The sequence below is a fragment of the Oncorhynchus keta genome, chromosome 25 (genome assembly GCF_023373465.1).
Source record: "Oncorhynchus keta strain PuntledgeMale-10-30-2019 chromosome 25, Oket_V2, whole genome shotgun sequence".
Taxonomy (NCBI): Eukaryota; Metazoa; Chordata; class Actinopteri; order Salmoniformes; family Salmonidae; genus Oncorhynchus; species Oncorhynchus keta.
The window spans coordinates 330,518-353,163 of NC_068445.1; the positions used below are offsets into that span (position 1 = coordinate 330,518).

A 22,646-nucleotide genomic window follows, 5' to 3' on the forward strand; every position below is an offset into this window, starting at 1 on the left:
TTCGGATAATAAAGAGCATTGGGATTTGGCGATAGCAAACATGAATTCCTTGACATGGCAATTAAGTCATTGTCCTTTATGCATTTTGTAATCTAAATACGATAAGGCATTGTTTTTCACCCAATACAAATCATATAGTGGTTAAACTTTCCATGTTCCCATCTCAGGCCCAATCTACCCCTGACCTTGCATAACAACGCTAATTGTGTGCCTGTAAACATATTTACTCTGGTGACAATGTGCTGACCCTCAGGAGAGACGTGCATTCATTAGACATGGTGGTTAGGCTATAAATACTGATTCATCGCTAACCATCTGACAAAAGGTCACGATGCTCTCAAACGCGACCATTCTACTGTGGGTTGACTTCGACAGCCCCAAGGACGTTCTTATCTTTATTTTCCACATTCTGTTCGCTACAAGTGCTATTCTCATCGCTGGCTCGGTAGTGATCGCTATCTTTAGCACGAGATCTCTGCGAATACAGAACCGGTTCATATTCATGTTGAACACCAGCATCAGTGACACACTGACTGGTTTTTCCATTTATTACCTCGGTCTCTTCGACGTTCAAGAAGGCTACCCATCCAGGAATGGAACGTTTTACATTTTGCCTTCATTCCTAGGGGTGAATGTGCTCACATTTTTGTTTGCGCAATTTGACAGGTACTTTGCAGTGTGCCACCCCTTTTTTTACAATCGCTTCATGTCGCGTTCGTTTGTCATTGGAATTTGTGCGTTTTGTTGGATTTACACCTATTCCATATTAATGGTGCAAAACATGGTTCCCATCTCAAAAGCTGCGCAGATTAATGCATTCGGCGTTATGACTTTGCAAATAATAGTTCTTACCAAGGTATTGATGACCATCAAGTTGTACATCATAGCCAGAAACCAGCTAGGGCGAGAGGCACCCAGCACTGAGAGAGAAAACAAGAAAGAGTCTCTGCGCATCATAGTGTTTGTGGTCATATGCTTCTTAGTGTTATGGGCTCCCTCCTTTGTCAATATCATAGTGCGGCAGCTAACTTACCACGGTCTGAAGTTTAGGAATGAGGCAACAAATCTGTTTGCCATCTTGGCGAGGTTTAACGCATTGGTCACACCAGCATTGTACATCTGGGGCAGCCCAGCGCTAAGCTGTGCGGTATGGAGAACGGTGTGGAGGAGAGTGTGTCCCAAGCGGAAGGGAAGGTAGGCTATTACAAAGGAGTCACCAACCCTGGTCCTATAGAGACCCCACAGGGTGCCAAGTTTCTGTTTCAGACCTATAAACCAACTGAATCAAGATCTAAATGTTAGAACAAAAGTCTGCAACCTGGCTCTCCAGGTCCAGGGTTGGGAGTTAACAGTGTCAACTATTTACGTAATGTGTCAAGACTGTAGGTGTTGATGTTTCTGTTTTTTTCTCTCACACACAGAATCGGTTTTGATCACTTAAGGATGAGCAAAGACAGAGGAAGAATTTTAAGCATAGCTGAGGGTCTTGGGGCAACCGGTGTGAACAATCTAAGTGCCTAATTTTGCAATTTTTGCGCAACACCCACGGCCCTTGTTTGCTTCAATTTCCTTTTCCACTATTTCCCAGCCAAACTTTATCTGGTAGCCTACCCACACTCTTGTATTTCTTTTTTTGTTGTTTTACTGTAAAGACTGACACATTTTCATTTCTAACCTGGTATTAATACATTTAATTTTAATGAATTAATGCACATGTTGTGGTGACATATTTGTGAAAAATATAAACACCTCATTTATCTTCTGTAAAAGTAAATTAACCAAATTCAACGTGAACACCCAAAACATATTCCTATTACCATCATTGTCGGAGATAGTCTTCTGTATCCTTGTGTTGTGGGACCCTTCCAAGAATGATGCATGAGAAATGTAAATTCACTTTTGTTGTGGAAAAAGGTGAAATAGGATTTGAGAGATGGAATGGACCAGACTGTAAAATTGTCTCTCTTAACCAGCATTTATTTTTCCAGCTATCCAAAAATATTTCACTAGGAATGTCATAGTATCGAATGCTACCTCAACTTCACCTTTAAAAATGGATGATTCATTAACCTGCAGGTCTCTTGTGGTAAATTCTTGCAAACCCTTCGCCTATTTTATTACCCTGCATGTGAAATGTACGTTGTCCAACCATATGTGGTATGTCATCATGGCTACAGATGTTCACAGATGGACAATATTGAAAATATTTAGATTAAAGCCTACATAGGCTACACGAGTTGCACAAGAGTTGTAGCCAACAAGACTACACCTGCTTATTTGTAATTTGTTGACTGCGTATATGTGATCACTAAAATGTCAGTATTTGTTCTAAATGTGAAGATGAACATCAAAAGCCTGACTGAATAAATATGTTTAATGTATGACTTCACACTGTTTGCCATAGCAATATTAGCATGAACATCTTTGTGGGGCAAGATATTTTTGATGCATGCCAGTAAAGCCACTACACAACACTAAACAATACATGAATTGTACTATAAATGGTGCCAAACGGTGCCCACAAACTGTTAGGGCTTACATTAAGCTGTCCGAACGGCAGAGCCTTCTTTTCAGCTCCATGGAGTGAATCATTACCACCGCTACCCCTGGTTATCAGCGGAGCCTTATCTTGCAGCAAAATAGTTAATTCAGCCTTATTTACTGCCTTTTTAAAAAACATAGCTGATATGGCTGACTTCCTTAAACAAATGTGGTTTCTACTGACAATTCAGATGTACAAACCATGGCATAAGGGGACAACGAGCGGATAAGAGACCATCCGTAATTTAGATTAAGACAATAATGAGTGAGCCAGGACGGATGTTGTCAATATAACTATTTGTTCAGCATTTTGAAATGTGCAGCGAAAAAATTCAGAACATGGACCGTTCTTACAGTATTCTCCCTGTACACCAAGTCAGAACCGTAGGATAAATAAAAGGGGCATATAAGCAGACAATGAAAGCTCTTACAATATTCGATGATGACATTTCTCTGAAACAGGCTATAGCCTACACGTGCACCACCAAGTCAGAACAGTAGGCTAAGTTATGAGGGGGAAAGGGAACAAATGTGACTGACCAGCTCAAATCGGTATTATGCTGCAAAATTTGATATTGGGTTTGGGAAATTGAGACTCAGAGCTACAAAATGGTATATCATACACTGCAAATTAGGAATTCTGCTTTAAAAGTTGATCAACATGTAAACTCACTTTTGAGAAAAGGGCCTTTGAAAGGTTTGGTACCTACTGGGGTGCTCTCCTTTGTCTACACCCATTCAGCATTGTTCCCACCCTTTTAAGCCACCCATCTCTTCAAGGATTCACATGTGAGGTCATGTGCTAAACAGTGAGTAGTGCAGTAAATATTAAGACTAAAAGTGGTACCGTGGTTCCTCCTTTAAAAGTTGTGAACTTACACCACGGGACATAGAGGTACCCAGCGTCACAGCTTCATTGTTCCAGACCACCACAAGGGGGAGTTAGAGCACTCATTATGCATTTGGGTCCCCAGGTTTTTATATGACCAATCATATTGAGTGGTTCCAAAGACAAATTTGACGCGGAGCCACCTTTCCCTGGTGACTTTCTTCAGCAAAGATGTCTGACAAAACATTACGGGGAGGCAAATGTAAGTAGTTATAACGTTATAACGAGTCAAGAAAAAAATGTACAATTGAGAGGAATATGTTAGTCAATGTAGAGACAAACGATTGTGCATATTTTTTCATCAGAAAGTTAATTTACGAAAATCGCTATTTAGCAAGTTTTTTTTCTGCCATATTCAATACCAGGTGTATAGAACTACATTCTGTGAATGATGCTGTGTCTGCGTGTATGTATTACAATCATACACTGTGTTATCAACCGTGTTTCCTGCTCCTGGGACATCAATTATTACACATTGTAACTATGCAATAGACTAGATACATGAGTTTTATAATTCATATATACAAAATAAAAACAGTACATCCTGCCAATGACACGTGGAAGAGAGCGAGGAATTAGATGGGAGTAACAATCCAGGCTATTTGCTCTGAGACCTGCATAATAATGTCATGAAACAAGCAGGGAGCAGGTTTCGAACCCACAACATTCTAGCCCGATGTCCAGCACGCTATCGACCGTGCCCAAATGTATTAATTGGAGTTGGGGCCGATTGTGGCTAAAAAAAAATGATCTACTGGAATCTTTAACATGTGGAAAGAGGAAAAAGTATTATTATTCGTTTTTACAAGTGTAGCAGGGTGGGCAATAGACTATTCAACCTTTACTAAAGAATTGTCTAATATTTTTTATTTCACCTTTATTTAACCAGGTAGGCTAGTTGAGATCATTTGCAACTGTGACCTGGCCAAGATAAAGCAAAGCAGTGCGACACAAACAACAACACAGAGTTACAGATGGGATAAACAAACGTACCGTCAATAACACAATAGAAAAAATCTATATACAGTGTGTGCAAATGAGGTAAGATTAGGGAGGTAAGGCAATAAATAGTCCATAGTGGCAAAGTAATTACAATTTAGCATTTAAACCCTGGAGTGATAGATGTGCAGAAGATGAATGTGCAAGTAGAGATACGGGGTGCAAATAAGCAAAAAAAAAAAAACAATATGGGGATGAGGTAGTTGGATGGGCTATTTACAGATGGGCTATGTAAAGCTGCAATGATCTGCGAGCTGCTCTGACATTTGATGCTTAAAGTTAATGATGGAGATATAAATCTCCAGCTTCAGTGATTGTAACTATGCAATAGACTAGAAACATGCTTTTATCATTCATATATACAGAATAAAAACAGTACAAAACAGTAAATAATAGCCTAGCTAGGCGTGAACCCCCCCTCCCCCATCCCCAACTTGCAACAAATCATTTGTATCTATCTTTCCACATCTACCTACACACGTATCTACCTACACACAGTTAATGTTCTGGAAAAAAAAGATATATATTTATCGTTCGAATTCAGGCTGTATCAAATCCGACCGTGATTGGGAGTGCCATAGGGCGGCGCACAATTGGCCCAGCGCGTTTGGCCGGGGTAGGCTGGTGCTGGGGTAGGCTGGTGCTGAAAATATAGCTAGCTTGTTATGCAAGTGTTGCACACTTGGAGAAAATCTAGACCAGTCGAGCAATTCATTTCAATAATGATCTTCATTTTAATTTGACTTTACAAAACAACAAGAGGGCTTAATTGGAGTCTATTTCTTCAGAGCCTAGACCTATATAACATTTACATTTAAGTCATTTAGCAGACGCTCTTATCCAGAGCGACTTACAAATTGGTGCATTAACCTTATGACATCCAGTAGAAATAAAATAAAATAAAATAAAATAACTTAACTGGCTGAGGTAGGCTATAAAGGCTTTAATGGGCCTACTTACAATTGCAACTGGTCAAAAATGTACATATCCTACATAAATCCTACATAAAACAATAATTTAAAGAAAAATATGTCTGCATGTTTGATCTAAACAAAGTAATTAATAATTAAAAGTGCACATTCTTAAATCCCAAACTCTAAAAGTAATTGGAAAGGTAGATACAAATGATTTGTGACACAATAAAGAATGCTAACAAGATACTGTGTTTTTATTTACAGTAGTGATGGACAACTGGAGGCATTTTTAAAACAGGTTTTCAAGCACTTGTTTTCACAACTGTAGCAGGTGTAGCCCATCATGCAAATGATTCCTATTAGCAGGACAATAGATTTTATAACCCGGCTACTGTTGGGGAAAAAAATCGCCCAACTTGAAATGTATTCGATGCTTAAGTACTCTAATGTGTTATATTTCTAACTCAAAACAGCAGTACAGTATTTATTAAGCAACATCTTTATGTTTTTGTTAATAAAATAAAATGCGGATGCTTATATAAACTACACTTTAGTCTCACTTCCACCCAGCTGCACTACCACAGGTAAAACCTTGCTGAGATGATCAATGTATTTGTTGCATCAATTTCTCTAGCCAAAACATCTTGATGGCCTTGACCAGTTCATCTTTGAGCAAATTGCTCAAGGGCCACGGTTGATTCGTCTGTGAAGATGACATCTCGCTAGCTTTGATCCATGCCTGAGCCTGCAGGACGCAAAGTTCTTTGTTTGTCAGATGAATCATTGGGGCGAAACTACAGAACAGTACAAAACACGCAAACAATCCGGGTTAGTGTTCTGATCATTTTTTTAAATGTGAAAATATGCAGCATACAGTAAAGGCCAGAAGTCGATTTATTTAAGCATTCTTTTTAGCATTATTAGGCCTACATTAAAGTATTGTAGCCTACTGTACCTGTTCATTTTCCTGGGCTTTCGAGTTCGGCGTAAAACAGGCATCTGATGATAGTGTTTGCGAATAGCACTGTCCGTGACCAAAATCCCCAAGTCTACCAGTATTCTTGAAATGTCTCCAGTAGATTTTCCGTTCCTCCTGAAAGCCCTAATCTGCTCACTTAAATTAATAGAGATCCCGGTCATGGTGCTACAGAGTGAGGACAATCGGTAATCTGCTGTGTACTAAATATCCTATTGTGACCAGAAAGTCACGCCTTTCCTCACTCTGCCCAAAACTACACCCTTAACACAGTTACCATTCAAAAATGAGCTATTAATAATAAAGAATCACATTGCGACCAAAGAGAACAGACGAAATGGACATCGTTTTCATCAAACCAGCTTCTTTCTATGGTGCTACCTGTTCCAGAGTTAGGACTATAACCACCAGAGGACTTAAAAATGAGCCGGAGCTGAGAGGATCACCTTCTAGCCATCGCCGATCGACTTTTAATTTTTCCATTGGTTTTGTCTTGTTTTCCATCACACCTGGTTCCAATTCCATCAATTACATGTTGTGTATTTAACCCTCTGTTTCCCCCTATGTCCTTGTCCATAATTGTTTGTTGTAGTGCTTGTGCAAGGTATGCTGGTATTGACTGGGTTTTGTTTGACCCATTTATTGTATTATTCTGTTGACGGTGATTTATGATTATTAAAACCTGATATTAAAACCTACCTCTAGGGGCAGTATTTTCATTTTTGGAAAAAAACGTTCCCGTTTTAAACGGAATATTTTGTCAGGACAAGATGCTAGAATATGCATATAATTGACAGCTTAGGATAGAAAACACTGTAATGTTTCCAAAACTGTAAAGATATTGTCTGTGAGTATAACAGAACTAATGTTGCAGGCGAAAGCCTGAGAAAAATCCAATCCGGAAGTGCCCCATATTTTGAAAGCGCTGTGTTCCAATAAGTCCCTATTGTGCTGTGAATGTGCTATCAACCAGCTTACGCTTTCTACGTATTCCCCAAGGTGTCTACAGCCTTGTGACGTAGTTTTACGCATTTATGTTGAAGAATAGCCGTAGGCGGCTACATTGCGTAAGTGGTCACCTCATGGCTCCCAGGGTGACTCTCGCGTAAAATACAGAGGTAGCCATAACTCCAATCGGTCCTACTGAAAAACGAATTGTCCCGACGGATATATTATCGAATAGATATTTGAAAAACACCTTGAGGATTGATTATAAACAACGTTTGCCATGTTTCTGTCGATATTATGGAGCTAATTTGGAATATTTTTTCGCCGTTTTCATGACTGCAATTTCCGGTCGATTTCTCAGCCAAACTTGAAGAACAAACGGAGCTATTTCGCATACAAAAATTATATTTTTGGAAAAAAAGGAACCTTGGCTAGCTAACTGGGAGTCTCGTGAGTGAAAACATCCGAAGCTCATCAAAGGTAAACAATTTAATTTGATTGCTTTTCTGATTTCCGTGACCAAGCTAGCTGGACAAAATGCTATGCTAGGCTATCGATAAACTTACACAAATGCTTGTCTTGCTTTGGCTGTAAAGCATATTTTGAAAATCTGAGATGACAGGGTGATTAACAAAAGGCTAAGCTGTGTCTCAATATATTTAATTTGTGATTTTCATGAATAGGAATATTTTCTAGGGATATTTATGTCCGTTGCGTTATGCTAATTAGTTTCAGGCGAAGATTACGCTCCCGCATGCGGGATGGGGAGTCAGTAGAGGTTAACAAAGGCTTCTAAACCTGACAGTAACTACAAGACAAAACAGATCAAGAGGACATTGCTAGCCACTCAACCATTACAGGTTTTACACTACCACTCTGATCTGTCCCTTCCATAAAATAATTTTTTGTAAATTAAATCGTACCGCATTCTTACTAAAGGGTGCAACAAATATAGCCTCTTACAAGACACACCTCAAATATGTTAATGACTCAGAAACAACAATACCGTGCATCCACTACTGTTGTACATAAGGTTTTGATACAGTATATTATTGTATTCTGTGGTGTACAGCCTTCTCACTCATGGGCGCAACAAATATAGCCTCTTGCAAGGCCTACATTAAGATATGTTAATGAGCCAGGGATTCTTTTCACATTTTCCCACAATGCATCATAATTAATTCTGTAAAACACATTTCCGGTATTTTACTGTGCATTCTACAGTGTTTTATGATTGAAATTACAGAAAAGTCTTACAGTGTACTGCCACAACAGTGACCATGTGATGAATGCATTTGCCAGGGTGGGGTGTAAGGAAAGGTTTGATGTTAAAACGATGAGGCATGCTTGTCCAGAGATGTGAATGTCTGAGCTCAGGCAGGTATTTATAGCGTGCTGAGTCAGACTTGAGCTCCAGTAAAGTTACTGGATTACCATCATGAGAAGGAGGAGGGGGAGTGGTGGTGGTGGTGGTGGTTTGACTGACAAAGGCAGCTGCTTTATGTGCCTCTGTCTGTCAGGAGCAACTCGGACTCCGGGGTAGACGTAACATAGTAAATGTTTATCCGGACAATGCCATTTCATATATGGTAAGTATTAATTTGTGGATTTCCATCATACATTTCATATGAACTACAATTCTTACAATATGTTAAGAATTGCAATTTCTACAATATATTACATATTTGCAAAACGTATGATATGTTACAAATTCCAATTTGTTGTGGCTAACATTAACTAGGTGGCTAACATTAGCTAGGCTAGGGGTTAAGGTTAGGGTTAGGAGAAGGGTTAGTTAACATGCTAAGTAGTTGCAATGTAGTTAAAAAGTAAAAAGTACTTGTAATGTTGCTAAAGTTGTTTGTGATGAGATTTGAACACACAACTTTTGGGTTGCAAAACATTTGTGTTTATACACCTACCCATCGCCCCTGACCAACCACCCTACCTTCCTATTTGCCTTACCTTATGTCTTATGTAACCATACCAAACGTAACATATCATACTAATTTGAGTGTCCTGGATTTACAGTTACTTTGTTACCTTTAGTCTATGAGACCAGACAGGAGTGGCAGCACAACAACAACCTTGTGTTAGTGACACCTACTGTGAAACACAGACTGCCTCTGCTGCAGCAACAACAAAATTCCCCTGACGGCCATTTTAATTGCCAAACAAGACACTTACCATTGCAACTGTCAAACTAAGATCACATAACAGGCATAAGAAAAATGCACTGACGTCTCTCGCTCCCACTCTCCATCTCTCTCGCTGATACACACATATACGTTACATGGCCACATAATGTATGTGGACACCCCTTCAAAGTTGTGGAATCAGCTATTTCAGCCACACCCGTTGCTGACGTGTATAAAATCGAGCACACAGCCATTCAATCTCCAAAGACAAACATCGGCAGTAGAATGGCCCGTACTGAAGCGCTCAGTGACTTTCAACATGGCACAAGTCAGTTCGTCAAAATTCTGTCCTGCTACAGCTCCCCGGTCAACTGTACTGTAAGTGCTGTTATTGGGAAGTTGTGGGCCACACAAGCTCACAGAACGGAACAGCCGAGTGCTGAAGCGCATAGCACATAAACATTTGATGAATCCCCATCTGGCAGTCCGAAGGACTAATCAAGGTTTGGCGGATGCCAGAAAATCACTTCCTGCCCAATTATTCCTCCTCCACCAAATTTTACAGTTGGCACTATGCATAGTGCTACTTGAAGGGAAATCTTAACACTACAGCATACATTGACATTCTAGACAATTCTGTACTTCCAACTTTGTGGTAACAGTTTGGAGAAGGCCCTTTCCTGTTTCATCATGACAATACCCCCATGCACAAAGTGAGGTCCACACAGAAATGGTTTGTTGAGATTGTTGTGGAGGAACTTGACTGGCCTTCACTGAGCCCTGATCTCAACCCCATTGAACACCTTTGGGATGAATTGGAATGTCAACTGGGAGCCCGTGCTGGGAACTCACTAATGCTCGAGGCTGAATGGAAGCAAGTCCCCACAGCAATGTTCCAACATCTAGTGCACGTCTGTCGAACCCTGTTCCTGGAGAGCTACCTTCCTGTATGTTTTCGCCCCAACCCCAGTTGTAACTAACCTGGTTCAGTTTATCAACCAGCCTATTATTAGAATCAGGTGTACTAGATTAGGGTTGGAGTGAAAACCTACAGGATGGTACAGTAGCTCTCCAGGAACAGGGTTGGAGAGCCTTGATCTAGTAGAAAGCCTTCCCAGAAGAGTGGAGGCTGTTATTAAAGGGGGAACAACTCCATATGAATTCCCATGATTTTGGAATGAGATGTTCGACGAGCAGGTCTCCACATACTTTTGGCTATGTAGTGTATATATGGGATAAAGGTCCATAATATTGCATTACATTACTATGTTGATGAATACCATTGAATAAATCGTTTAATTGACATATTAAAATTGTGTTTGGTTCAGGCACATACAACAATTATTTGCCATGTAGACAAAGTGTACAGCTACTGTATAGTGCAGAGGAGGGTATTGTTAAAGGTGTCCCAGATAGAGCACACCTCTATAAAATGAGAATGCACCTGCATCTCGAGGGCACTGTCCCTTATGTTCTCATCCATACAAAATGTCACACATTTCAGCAAATCAATTGAGGATATAATTTATGTTTAATGGATATGCCAATAACATAGACGCAGGCATGTATACACTATTCAAGATCAGAAAGTACATGAAAAGATTGTTGGTAACATTTCATTGTTCAAAGATAAATTACCCACTTTCTAATAGAATTAAACCAAACCTAACCCAGTAGAATTTCATCCATCTGAATTCCAATCAATATGTTCAGTGAATGCTTAATTACAGAATGCTTTATTATTACGAAACCCTGTCCCACACCTTACTTATTCAAAATGTTTATCTAGTGAAAAATCTAATTTCAATCTTAACTTTTGTTTTAACCAGTAACTGTAGTCTGTCTTACAAAGAACAGCAGTTTCATTGTGGTTGCATGAAAAAAATTACTGCATAGAAATATTTTGTTCTGAATATATAAGGAAGCTACCGCTTACATGTTTTGAAACTGACAATATTTAAGGCAAAACCCACAAATTAAACACAATATAAAGTGTGCTGCTGAAATTATTGTAAAGAAAATGTAGAAACATGTATTTCCATTCATGTAAAATAGTATCTTAGGCAATTAGAACAGCATCTGTTTTTCACAATTCCTGACATTTAATCTGAGTAACAATTCCCTGTTTTAGGTCAGTTAGGATCACCACTTTATTTTAAGAATGTGAAATGTCAGAATAATAGTAGAGATAATGATTTATTTCTGCTTTTATTTATTTCATCACATTCCCAGTGGGTCAGAAGTTTACATACACTCAATTAGTATTTGGTAGCATTGACTTTAAATTGTTTCACTTGGGTCAAACGTTTCAGGTAGCCTTCCACAATAAGTTGGGTGAATTTGGGCCCATTCTTCCTGACAGAGCTGGTGTAATTGAGTCAGGTTTTTAGGCCTCCTTGCTCGCACATTCTTTTTCAGTTCTGCCAACATATTTTCTACAAGATCGAGGTCAGGGCTTTGTGATGGCCACTCCAATACCTTGACTTTGTTTGTCCTTAAGCCATTTTGCCACAACTTTGGAAGTATGCTTGGGGTCATTGTCCATTTGGAAGACCAATTTGCAACCAAGCTTTAATGATGTCTTGGGATATTGCTTCAATACATCCACATAATTTTTCCTCCTCATGATGCCACCTATTTTGTGAAGTGCACCAGTCCCTCCTGCAGCAAAGCACCTCCAAAACATGATGCTGCCATCCCCGTGCTTCATGTTTGGGATGGTGTTCTTCGGCTTGCAAGCCTCACCCTTTAACCTCCAAACATAATGATGGTCATTATGGCCAAACAGTTCTATTTTTGTTTCATTAGACCAGAGGACATTTCTCCAAAAAGTACGATCCCCATGTGCAGTTGCTAACCGTAATCTGACTTTTTTTATGGCGGTTATGGAGAAGTGGCTTCTTCCTTGCTAAACGGCCTTTCAGGTTATGTCGATATAGGACTCGTTTTACTGTGGATATAGATACTTTTGTACCTGTTTCCTCCAACATCTTCACAAGGTCCTTTGCTGTCCTTTGATTTGCACTTTTTGCACCAAAGTACATTCATCTCTAGGAGACAGAACACATCTCCTTCCTGAGAGGTATGATGGCTGCGTGGTCCCATGGTGTTTATACTTGCATACTATTGTTTGTACAGATGAACTTGGTACCTTCAGGCATTTGGAAATTGCTCTTATGGAGGTCTTTACTGATTTCCTGATTTTATCAAGTAAATGATGTAAAGTAAAGAGGCACTGAGTTTGAAGGTAAGTCTTGAAATACATCCACAGGTTTTTTATTTTACCTTTATTTAACTAGGCAAGTCAATTAAGAACAAATTCTTATTTTCAACGACGGCCTAGGAACAGTGGGTTAACTGCCTGTTCAGGGGCAGAACGACAGATTTGTACCTTGTCAGCTCGGGGTTTGAACTTGCAACCTTCCGGTTACTAGTCCCACACTCTAACCACTAGGCTACCCTTCCACTACCCTGGTACCCCTCAAATTATGTAAATTGCCCATCAGAAGCTTCTAAAGCCATTACATCATTATCTGGAATTTTCCAAGCTGTTTAAATTCACAGTCAACTTAGTGTATGTAAACTTCTGACCCACTTGAATTGTGATACAGTGAATTATGAAATGTGAAATAATCTGAAATAATCTGTCTGTAAACAATTGTTGGAAAAATTACTTGTGTCATGCACAAAGTAGATGTCTTAACCGACTTGCCAAAACTATAGTTTGTTAACAAGAAATTTGTGTAGTGGTTGAAAAACAAGTTTTAATGACTCCAACCTAAGTGTATGTAAACTTCTGACTTCAACTGTATATGATGCTCACAAGCCACACAATAGTTGGATATTCATTTCCCACAGAGCAAACAATGTCTGTACTTACAGCATTCTCAGAAATTAATTTTGTCATGTTTTTGTTTGGCAGACAATTATTTTTTTTGACATTTGTCAATACAACTCATGAATGCAACTGTTCATGTCAAATTATTCTACTTGTAGCCCTAAATGTCCTTGAAATAAAATGGTAAAACACTTAGTTTTAAGGCTAAATATGGACTGCAGAGAAATGAAAGTAGTGAGAGAAAAAAACGATTTTTGGGCCTGATAATGCTCTTTTGAGACCCCTCTTTCAAAGTAACTGAGATCTCCCATGGTAGCCAAAGTAATGGGCAACTGGGCATTTCATATGACCATAAGCATGATGGGATGTTAATTGCTTTTTAACTGCTAACAATATACTTTGCGTCCCTCATTTACTCAAGTGTTAACTTTGGCAATTAGCTGTATCTTCTCGTGCATATACTGTACACAAAATATCTGATAGTGAGTCATGTAAAAGTGTGTCTTTCACAAAATCCCCGATAGCGTATGATTGTTTTACTGATACTTGCCATTTTTAAATACATACACTTTCAGGTCCAGAGAATGAGTGTTAAAAACATGTTTTTTTATAAGAACAATTAATTGTCATAAATGTTGACAAAACTAAAAATTGCGGATCATAATGTAATAAATAGACCCTAGTCAGAAAGGCATCGGAAATGTGTCACAAGGATGCATTAATTTCCTTGCATACTGCATTTACACTGGAGAAAGAAATTCAGTCAAAGCTGAAAATAACCTTATTATTTAGGGGTAAATGTGATTAACATACATTATGTCTTGATAGACTTCTATTTAAAATTACATGAGGGCCAGTGAGTGGTTGTGACAGAAGAAATTAACAAAAATAGGGACTGAGGGATAGGAGGATGTCAAGCTTTTGTGGGTTGCCTAAAATGCTGATATTGTCATTAGAAGGGGATCCAACTGAGTTTCCCGATGGAGATTAAAGTCTGGCAAGTGTTGGAGGGCAGCCACACCATTTCAACTAGATTGAAATGGAGATAGCCCAATGCAAAACCAAATCCCACATCTGTCAGGTGGTGGCGGCCAAGAAGGATGCGGGACACGCCGGCCAGGAAAGCCCACAGCACCAGTAAGATGCGCAGAGGGACAGCGAGCACTAAGTGTGACAAAAGGAACTTGGATACCATGGCAGCCCGGCTTGCATGTGCTGCTGGGAAAGAGTAAATGTCCATCGCTATGTAATCAAAGAGGCCAGGTGTCATCTCCCAGGGTCCTTTGCGCTTCACGAGTTTCTGCATACCGGCGACGGTCATTACATCCAGTAAAAGCGCTGAGGAGGGAGAGGAAATGGTGTGTTAGAGTAAAGGATTAACAGAAAACATCCTAGACCTAGATGATAGACAGTAGGGTAAATACAGCATCTGTATCTGAGTTTGGACCTGTACAAGTTTTACCAGTGCCAACCACTTGTTTTTAAAGTTGGCATGCACCAAATCTGTCCCTGTTTGTAGATTCCAGCCCATCTAGCCTAGCCTACTTTACCAATCACACAAATGGGTTTCTAGGGTCTGGAGAGCAGTTGACTTGCATTGGTTTTTGGACAAAAATGCCCAAAAAATAGCCTTGCAGATAGTGGCCAGGTAAACAAAACCAAAGCGTGAATTGCTGTCTTACCTTGTCCATAGACTGCTAGTAGGTTAAGGAAACCAAAGTGTAATTTGGTAATTTGGCTGAACTATCCATTTTTGATGATCTCATAATCCATTATAAAACTTGTCACTATCCATGAACTGTTTATAATCTGTTAGTATCATATTATCATATTATCAGTTACACATTTTGTTGTGTTACAGCCTTCATTTAAAATGGATTAAATTGAGATGGTGTATCAATACACCCAGTCACTACAAAAACACAGGTGTGCTTCTTAACTAAGTTGCCAGAGAGGAAGGAAACAGCTCAGGGATTTCACCATGAGGCTAATTGTGACTTTAAAACAGTTACAGAGTTTAATGGCTGTGATAGGAGACAACTGAGGCTGGATCAACAACACAAAACACAATACAACCACAATTACTAACCTAAATGATAGTGTGAAAAGAAGGAAGCCTGTACAGAATGAAAATATTCCAAAGTATGCATCCTGTTGGCAATAAGGTACTTAAGTAAAACTGCAAAAAACATGGCAAAGAAATTAACTTTATGTCCTGAATACAAAGTGTTATGTTTGGGGCAAACCCAACACAATACATCACTGAGTACCACCCCGCATATATTCAAGCATGGTGGTGTTTGCATCATGTTATGGGTATGCTTCTCATCGGCAAGGACTAGGGAGTTTTTTTTAGGGTAAAAAGATACGGAATAGACCTAAGCACAGGCCTAGACGAAGACCTATTTCAGATTGTTTTTCAACAGACACTGGGAGACAAATTCACCATTCAGCAGGACAATTACCTAAAACACAAGGCCAAATATTCACTGGAATTGCTTACCGAGATGACATTGAATGTTCCGGAGTACCCTAGTTACAGTTTTTATGTAAATCGGCTTGAAAATCTATGGCAAAACATAAATGGTTGTCTAGCAATGATCAACAACCAACTGGACAGAGCTTGAATAATTTATTTAAGAATAATGTGAAAATATTGTACAATCCATGTACAATAGAGACTTACCCAGAAAGTCTCACAGCTGTAATAGTTGCCAAAGGTGAATCGGATGGGGCCACAGTGTCTCCTGACCCCTCCTGTCTCAGCCTCCAGTATTTATGCTGCAGTAGTTTATGTGTCGGGGGCTAGGGTCAGTTTGTTATATCTGGAGTACTTCTCCTGTCCTATTCGGTGTCCTGTGTGAATCTAAGTGTGCGTTCTCTAATTCTCTCCTTCTCTCTTTCTTTCTCTCTCTCGGAGGACCTGAGCCCTAGGACCATGCCCCAGGACTACCTGACATGATGACTCCTTGCTGTCCCCAGTCCACCTGGCCATGCTGCTGCTCCAGTTTCAACTGGCCTGGGCCCTAGGACCATGTCCCAGGACTACCTGACATGAGGACTCCTTGCTGTCCCCAGTCCACCTGGCCATGCTCCTGCTCCAGTTTCAACTGTTCTGCCTTACTATTATTCAACCATGCTGGGTCATTTATGAACATTTGAACATCTTGGCCACGTTCTGTTATAATCTCCACCCGGCACAGCCAAAAGAGGACTGGCCACCCCACATATGCTCTCTCTAACGGAGGACCTGAGCCCTAGGACAGTGCCCCAGGACTACCTGACATGATGGCTCCTTGCTGTCCCCATTCCACCTGACTGCTGCTGCTCCAGTTTCAACTGTTCTGCCTTATTATTATTCGACCATGCTGGTCATTTATGAACATTTGAACATCTTGGTCATGTTCTGTTATAATCTCTACCCGGCACAGCCAGAAGAGGACTGGCCACCCCACATAGCCCGGTTCCTCTCTAGGTTTCTTCCTAGGTTTTGGCCTTTCTAGGGAGTTTTTCCTAGCCACCGTGCTTTTACACCTGCATTGTTTGCTGTTTGGGGTTTTAGGCTGGGTTTCTGTACAGCACTTTGAGATATCAGCTGATGTACGAAGGGCTATATAAATAAATTTGATTTGATTTGATTTGAATCTAAAATGATTTGACTCAGGGGTGGGAATACTTATGTACATTAAATTTTTCTGTAATTATGGGGTATTGTAAAACCTATGTAATCAATTTTGAATTCAGGCTACTTTATGACTACTTCATGAAGGCACTGTATTTTGAGACAGTCGGAAAATTGCTAGCAGGGATTCTTGACCGACGGAAATGTAACTTTTATAGTTGAAAACACCAAGGGCAATTTTATAAGGATAAATATTTATTTGGGGAATTGTAGAATATTTTCTATATTATTAATTTCCATGTCGGCTCTATGCGCGGAAATGCCTTTTGTCCTGAGCAGAGGAGCCCAATTTCAAACTCTGCACAAAAAAGTGTTTAAAATGAAAGAACTGACAATAATGAAGATTAACTGGAAAAGGATGTTATGTAGTGTCTTGCAATAGCCTTCGGTGAATTTAAATAATAATTCTGTAATTACATAAACATGTGTACAGAGATTTGGTCAACTCCGTCCAATTTGTTAAAAATCCTAAATTATTCAGGAATGAGCAAGGTCAGTTACAGCATAAGAACCCCTTCTTCATGTCCTAATTACATGTAGTGCCACAAGACCACTCATGGTCTGTAAAGTTCTCTACTTTTTATAGATTTAAAACACACAATATTGACATCACCATGGTCACAATCATAACTGTCAACTCCATCTCCCTGATAGGATAGTGTGTGTGTGCCATTCAGAGGGCAAGAAAAAATATTAAAGTGCCTTTGAACAGGGTATGGTACTAGGTCCACCGGTTTGAGTGTGTCAAGAACTGCAACGCTGCAGGGTTTCTCACACTCAACAGTTTCCTGTGTGTATCAAGAATGGTCCACCACCCAAAGGACATCCAGCCAACTTGACACAACTGTGGAATGCATTGAAGACAACATGGGCCAGTATCCCTGTCGAACGCTTTCGACACCTTGTAGAGTCCATGCCCTGAAGAATTAAGGCTGTTCTGAGGGCAAAGTGGGGTGCAACACAATATTAGGAAGGTGTTCCAAATGTTTTGTACACACACCATATACACACTCACTCACACACACACACAACATTGACACTCCCACAAAAAAACCACACACATTCACATACACTACATACGCATATACGCACACACCGAAACAACACAAAAACACATACAGTACATAAACATTACACACACACAGGCACACTCACACACTTTTACTCTTAATTTCCTGCTGCAACTCTGTTCTTTATTTTACTCTTATTATTATCCATCCTGACACAGAGTCACTTTATCCTAACTTAATTTACATATAGGGCTATGGCGGTCACGAAATTTCATCAGCCGGTGAATGTCAAGGAAATAACTGTCAGTCTCCCGTTAATTGACCACTAATTAACATAAACACATTTAGCATCTCCTGGCTTATACACACAGCCTACAAGACACTGATGCAGACCTTTGAAACATTTAAAAAAGTATAATGAATCCATGTAATATAGCCTACAACTTCACAATAAATCCATTATTTATTTTAGACAGGTCTAAAGAAGCATGATATGAAGAAAATGTAGTCTATTTAAGAAGAACAGAATAGCATACTCTGAGTTGTCCTTATGTTAGGTCCTTATCTGGCTATGCCAAATGGCTGAGGGCTACACTAGTTAATTTAGCAGATAAGATTTTCTTAGAATTCCGTGGCATTATTTTATAGTATGAAGAATACAATTGATCAAAGCAAAATAAAATAGAAAGGATATTTTCTCCAAACGATTTGAGGGAGTGCGCACATGCGGCTATTCTGTGTTGAGAGGTTAACAAAGAAATACACTATCATTCAAAAGTTTGGGTTCACTTAGAAATGTCCTTGTTTTTTTTTAAAAAAAGCACATTTTTGTCCATTGAAATAACATCAAATTGTAAATGACTTGTAGCAGAAATGGCAGATTTTTATGGAATATCGACATAGGCGTAGAGGCCATTATCAGCAACCATTCCTCGTGTTCCAATGGCACGTTGGGTTAGCTAATCCAAGTTTATCACTTTAAAAGGCTAATTGATCATTAGACCCTTTTGCAATTATATTAGCACAGCTGAAAACTGTTGTTCTTATTAAAGAAGCAATAAAACGGTCCTTCTTTAGACTAGTTGAGTATCTGGAGCATCAGCATTTGTGGGTTCAATTACAGGCTCAAAATGCCTAGAAAAAAATAACTTTCTTCTGAAATACGTCAGTCTATTCTTGTTCTGAGAAATGAAGGGTTTTCCATGCGAGGAATTGCCAAGAAACTGAAGATCTCGCGCAAACTGAAGAACAGCGCAAACTGGCCCTAACCAGAATAGAAAGAGGAGTGGGAGGCCCCGATGCACAACTGAGCAAGAGGACAAATACATTAGAATGTCTAGTTTGAGAAACAAACGCCTCACAGAAGTCCTCAACTGGCAGCTTAAAACACCAGTCTCAATGTCAACAGTGAAGAGGCGACTCTGGGGTGCTGGCCTTCTAGGCAAAGTTTCTCTGTCCAGTGTCTGTATTCTTTTGCCCAGCTTAATCTTTTCTTTTTAATAGCCAGTCTAAGATATGGCTTTTTCTTTGCAACTCTGCCTAGAAGGCCAGCATCCTGGAGTTGCTGATAATGGGCCTCTGTACACCTATGTAGATATTCCATAAAAAAATCTGCCATTTCCAGCTACATTAGTCATTATAACATTAGCAATGTCTACACTGTATTTCTGATCAATTTGATGTTATTTTAATGGACAAAAAAGTGATTTTCTTTCAAAAACAAGAACATTTCTAAGTGAACCCAAACTTTTGAACAGTAGTTTACATATGCTTATATGCTTAATTTGGAGTTATTAATGTAACTTTAGTTGTTCTACAAACGTTGGGCTACATGTTTTGATGATTTTTAATACATTGTAAGGCTGCATGATGCCACTCTAATGATGATTTGAAAAAGGTCGCTTGAAAGGCATGAGCTCTGCTTTGTTTTTTTTGTGCAGGCTGTACACACAGTCAGTCACTCATTCACAATTTGACAAGCACTTGATAATGCCTAGAATATGTGTGGCCATTATGCACGCAAAAAAAATCCATGCCTTTTGTGGTTAGTGGCCGTTGTGCCCTTCTCCGAGTGCTGTGCGCTCCATCAGGTGATCGGGTCTTTCTCACAGGCTATAAGTGAAGACAGACACATTGGGGACGCAACTGCATGCGTCTTTATGCAATTCCAAGGTGCAAAATGAAGATATTGGAAGAACTGTCCATATTTACTTTTCGTCAGCCAACAAGATGAGTAGGCCTAACGAACAGCAAAAGCACTTGCCTATGTCAATGTACTATCCCCCATAGTATAAAATATTATTTCTTCACATTATAAGCGCAGCAATGTGCACATGGTAGTAGGCTACAAGAGCGAATGTTCCATTAGCAGAAAACAGCATTATCAAAAGTGACCGCAAATTAAATTATTAATGTAATTCTTCTATTATAAAGGTGCATTTTTATGCTGAAAATGATCCTCCCCCAACTTGTATGCCAGTTAGGCTCTACACCCCTTGTAAAGCAGATTGTGCTTACATTGAAGTTATTTGGCAACTTTAGTTGTGATACAAACCTTATTACAACATATAGGCCTATGGGCTAGGCTACACAAGGTGTGCGACTATGATTCGAAAAAGTCAACAACAAAAGGAATCGTTTCTTATACTGGGCATCATTCACAAGTGATAATATTGTCACCCATCAGACTATTCTTGATATAATATTGTCTTAACATATACTAAATAATGTGTGAAATTTGTTTTGATTTAGAATGGACCATTTTCATGCACCTATATTGAAACAGGGGCAGCGGGAAAAGATACATGTCATCTACGCATTCAAATAGCGAATGGAGGACGCTTTTCCTCTTAGTTTATTTTCAAATAAATATAGTAGGCCTAGACTATAGAAAGCTGATGGGATCCTCGTAATTTATTAGAGGCCATCACTCTGTTTTCTCCGGCAATTGCATAGCCTATAGAAATGTTGTGCAACATGAGCGCATGGACTCTCAAAGTGCTTGATTAGATTTTAGAATACGTTTGCATTGATGTTAGAGTGATTAGAAAGACAATAGAGTGCTGAGTACCAGGCAGTTAGCAAGTTTGGTAGGCTACTAATGACCAGCAGCAGCATCATAGCTTGGAGAAGCCTAATTACTCTGACTAAACGGTCACGTGGAATTTGACTGCCTTCATGACTCGTGACCGTTGGTGTGGCGGTAATACAGTCACCGCAACAGCCCTATGTACATATCGACCTGAAATACCTCTGCACATTGATCTGGTACAGGTAGCTCCATTCTTGTGTATTTTTTGTATTCCTAGTGCTACTATTTTATTTTGAACATCGTTGGGAAGTCTACAACAGTTGTATTCATTGCATGTGGCACATATAATTTGATTTGAATAAGCTGTACATAAGGGATGGAATGAAATGCACAGACAACAGCCTATTAATACTCCTCAAGAGTGGTGGAAACATAAACAAAATTCAGTCAGAAAAAAAACACTGAAGAAGTGTCCCTTATGCTTGAATGATTCGAGTCTGCCACATTTGATGACGAAAAGGTAAATCGAAAATTAAATCACTTACCAAGAAGCAAATTGACCAGAACTTCTTGTCCTGCCATTGTGTTGCTTCTGGTGAGACATATAATTGTGCCAACAATCCAAGGGATGCCATGACCAGTGATTGCAAGCAGGTTGACCATGGAGCGCACACTGCCCCATGATGAGTGAGAATATGCACAAACCCCAAGCCTTTTGGACATGCATATATCAATCGCCAAAAGAGAGTTCATTGCAATGGCCTTAAACGAGGGGTTGAGTTGTATGCAATCCTCTTCTGGAAGTTTAACAGATTCTCTGCGGTCCTCAGTGTTATTTTCAAGTGGCTCCTGCTGCACATTTTGAGGTTGCTGCTGCTGCTGTTGGCTTGGCTGGCGTTTCAGTGAACCAGGCCGTCTTAATGTCCCCCGTGCCTCGTTGCTATTTCTGAGAGGCTGGTTCAGTGAAATAAACTCCAGTCTGTTGATCGGGTCATTCTGATCTCTCATCCTGGATCTGGTCTGATTTACAGGCATTTTGATATCAAATTAGCAAAACCTGACAATTCCCCCTTTCCATGTAGCAGGGACGTTATTACTGATATGGTGAAGAGTTGTCTGCAGAGAGATCAAGTGTTGCTCTGAGGCGCCAACTCAGTGTGAGTTATAAATAGATCTACTGCCTTGCTTCTGTATCTGTATGACTGCACATGGCTCCTCGATTTCAGCCATTTTTATTTTGCATACAAGACAAATGACTGTACATAACTAGGACCGAGCTCCATGACATCCAGGAACTCTATACCTAGGCGGTGTCAGTGCAAGGCCCTAAAAATAGTTAGACTCCAGCAACCCAAGTCATAGACATTTGTCTTTGCTCCCACATGGCAAGCCGTACCGATGCACCAATTCTGGAATCAATAGAACCCTGAACAGCTTCTACCCCCAAACCATAAGACTGCTAAATATCCACATCGATGGGACAGTAGTGGAGAGGGTAGTAAGTTTTAAGTTCCTCTACGTACACATCACAGACAAACTGAATTGGTCCACCCACACAGACATCATCGTGAAGAAGGCGCAGCAGCGCCTCTTCAACCTCAGGAGGCTGAAGAAATTTGGCTTGTCACCAAAAGCACTCACAAACTTCTACAGATGCACAATCGAGAGCATCCTGTCGGG

At 39.8% G+C, this 22,646-nt stretch overlaps 1 protein-coding gene and 1 long non-coding RNA gene across 2 annotated transcripts; one reads left to right on the forward strand and one right to left on the reverse strand.

Moving 5' to 3' along the window:
• Positions 1 to 340: 340 nt before the first annotated feature.
• On the forward strand, positions 341 to 2,389 carry LOC118357886 (uncharacterized). Its single transcript, XR_004820369.2, has 2 exons — positions 341 to 1,194; positions 1,422 to 2,389. It is a non-coding gene; the product is annotated as an uncharacterized LOC118357886 (long non-coding RNA).
• Positions 2,390 to 10,917: 8,528 nt separating this feature from the next.
• LOC118357887 (inactive phospholipid phosphatase 7-like) lies at positions 10,918 to 22,178 on the reverse strand. Its single transcript, XM_035735196.2, has 2 exons — positions 21,512 to 22,178; positions 10,918 to 14,581 (listed from the first exon to the last, which is right to left on the reverse strand). The coding sequence occupies exons 1-2, from the start codon at positions 21,999 to 22,001 to the stop codon at positions 14,196 to 14,198; spliced, it is 876 nt and encodes a 291-aa protein (XP_035591089.1). The 5' UTR covers positions 22,002 to 22,178; the 3' UTR covers positions 10,918 to 14,195.
• Positions 22,179 to 22,646: the final 468 nt, after the last annotated feature.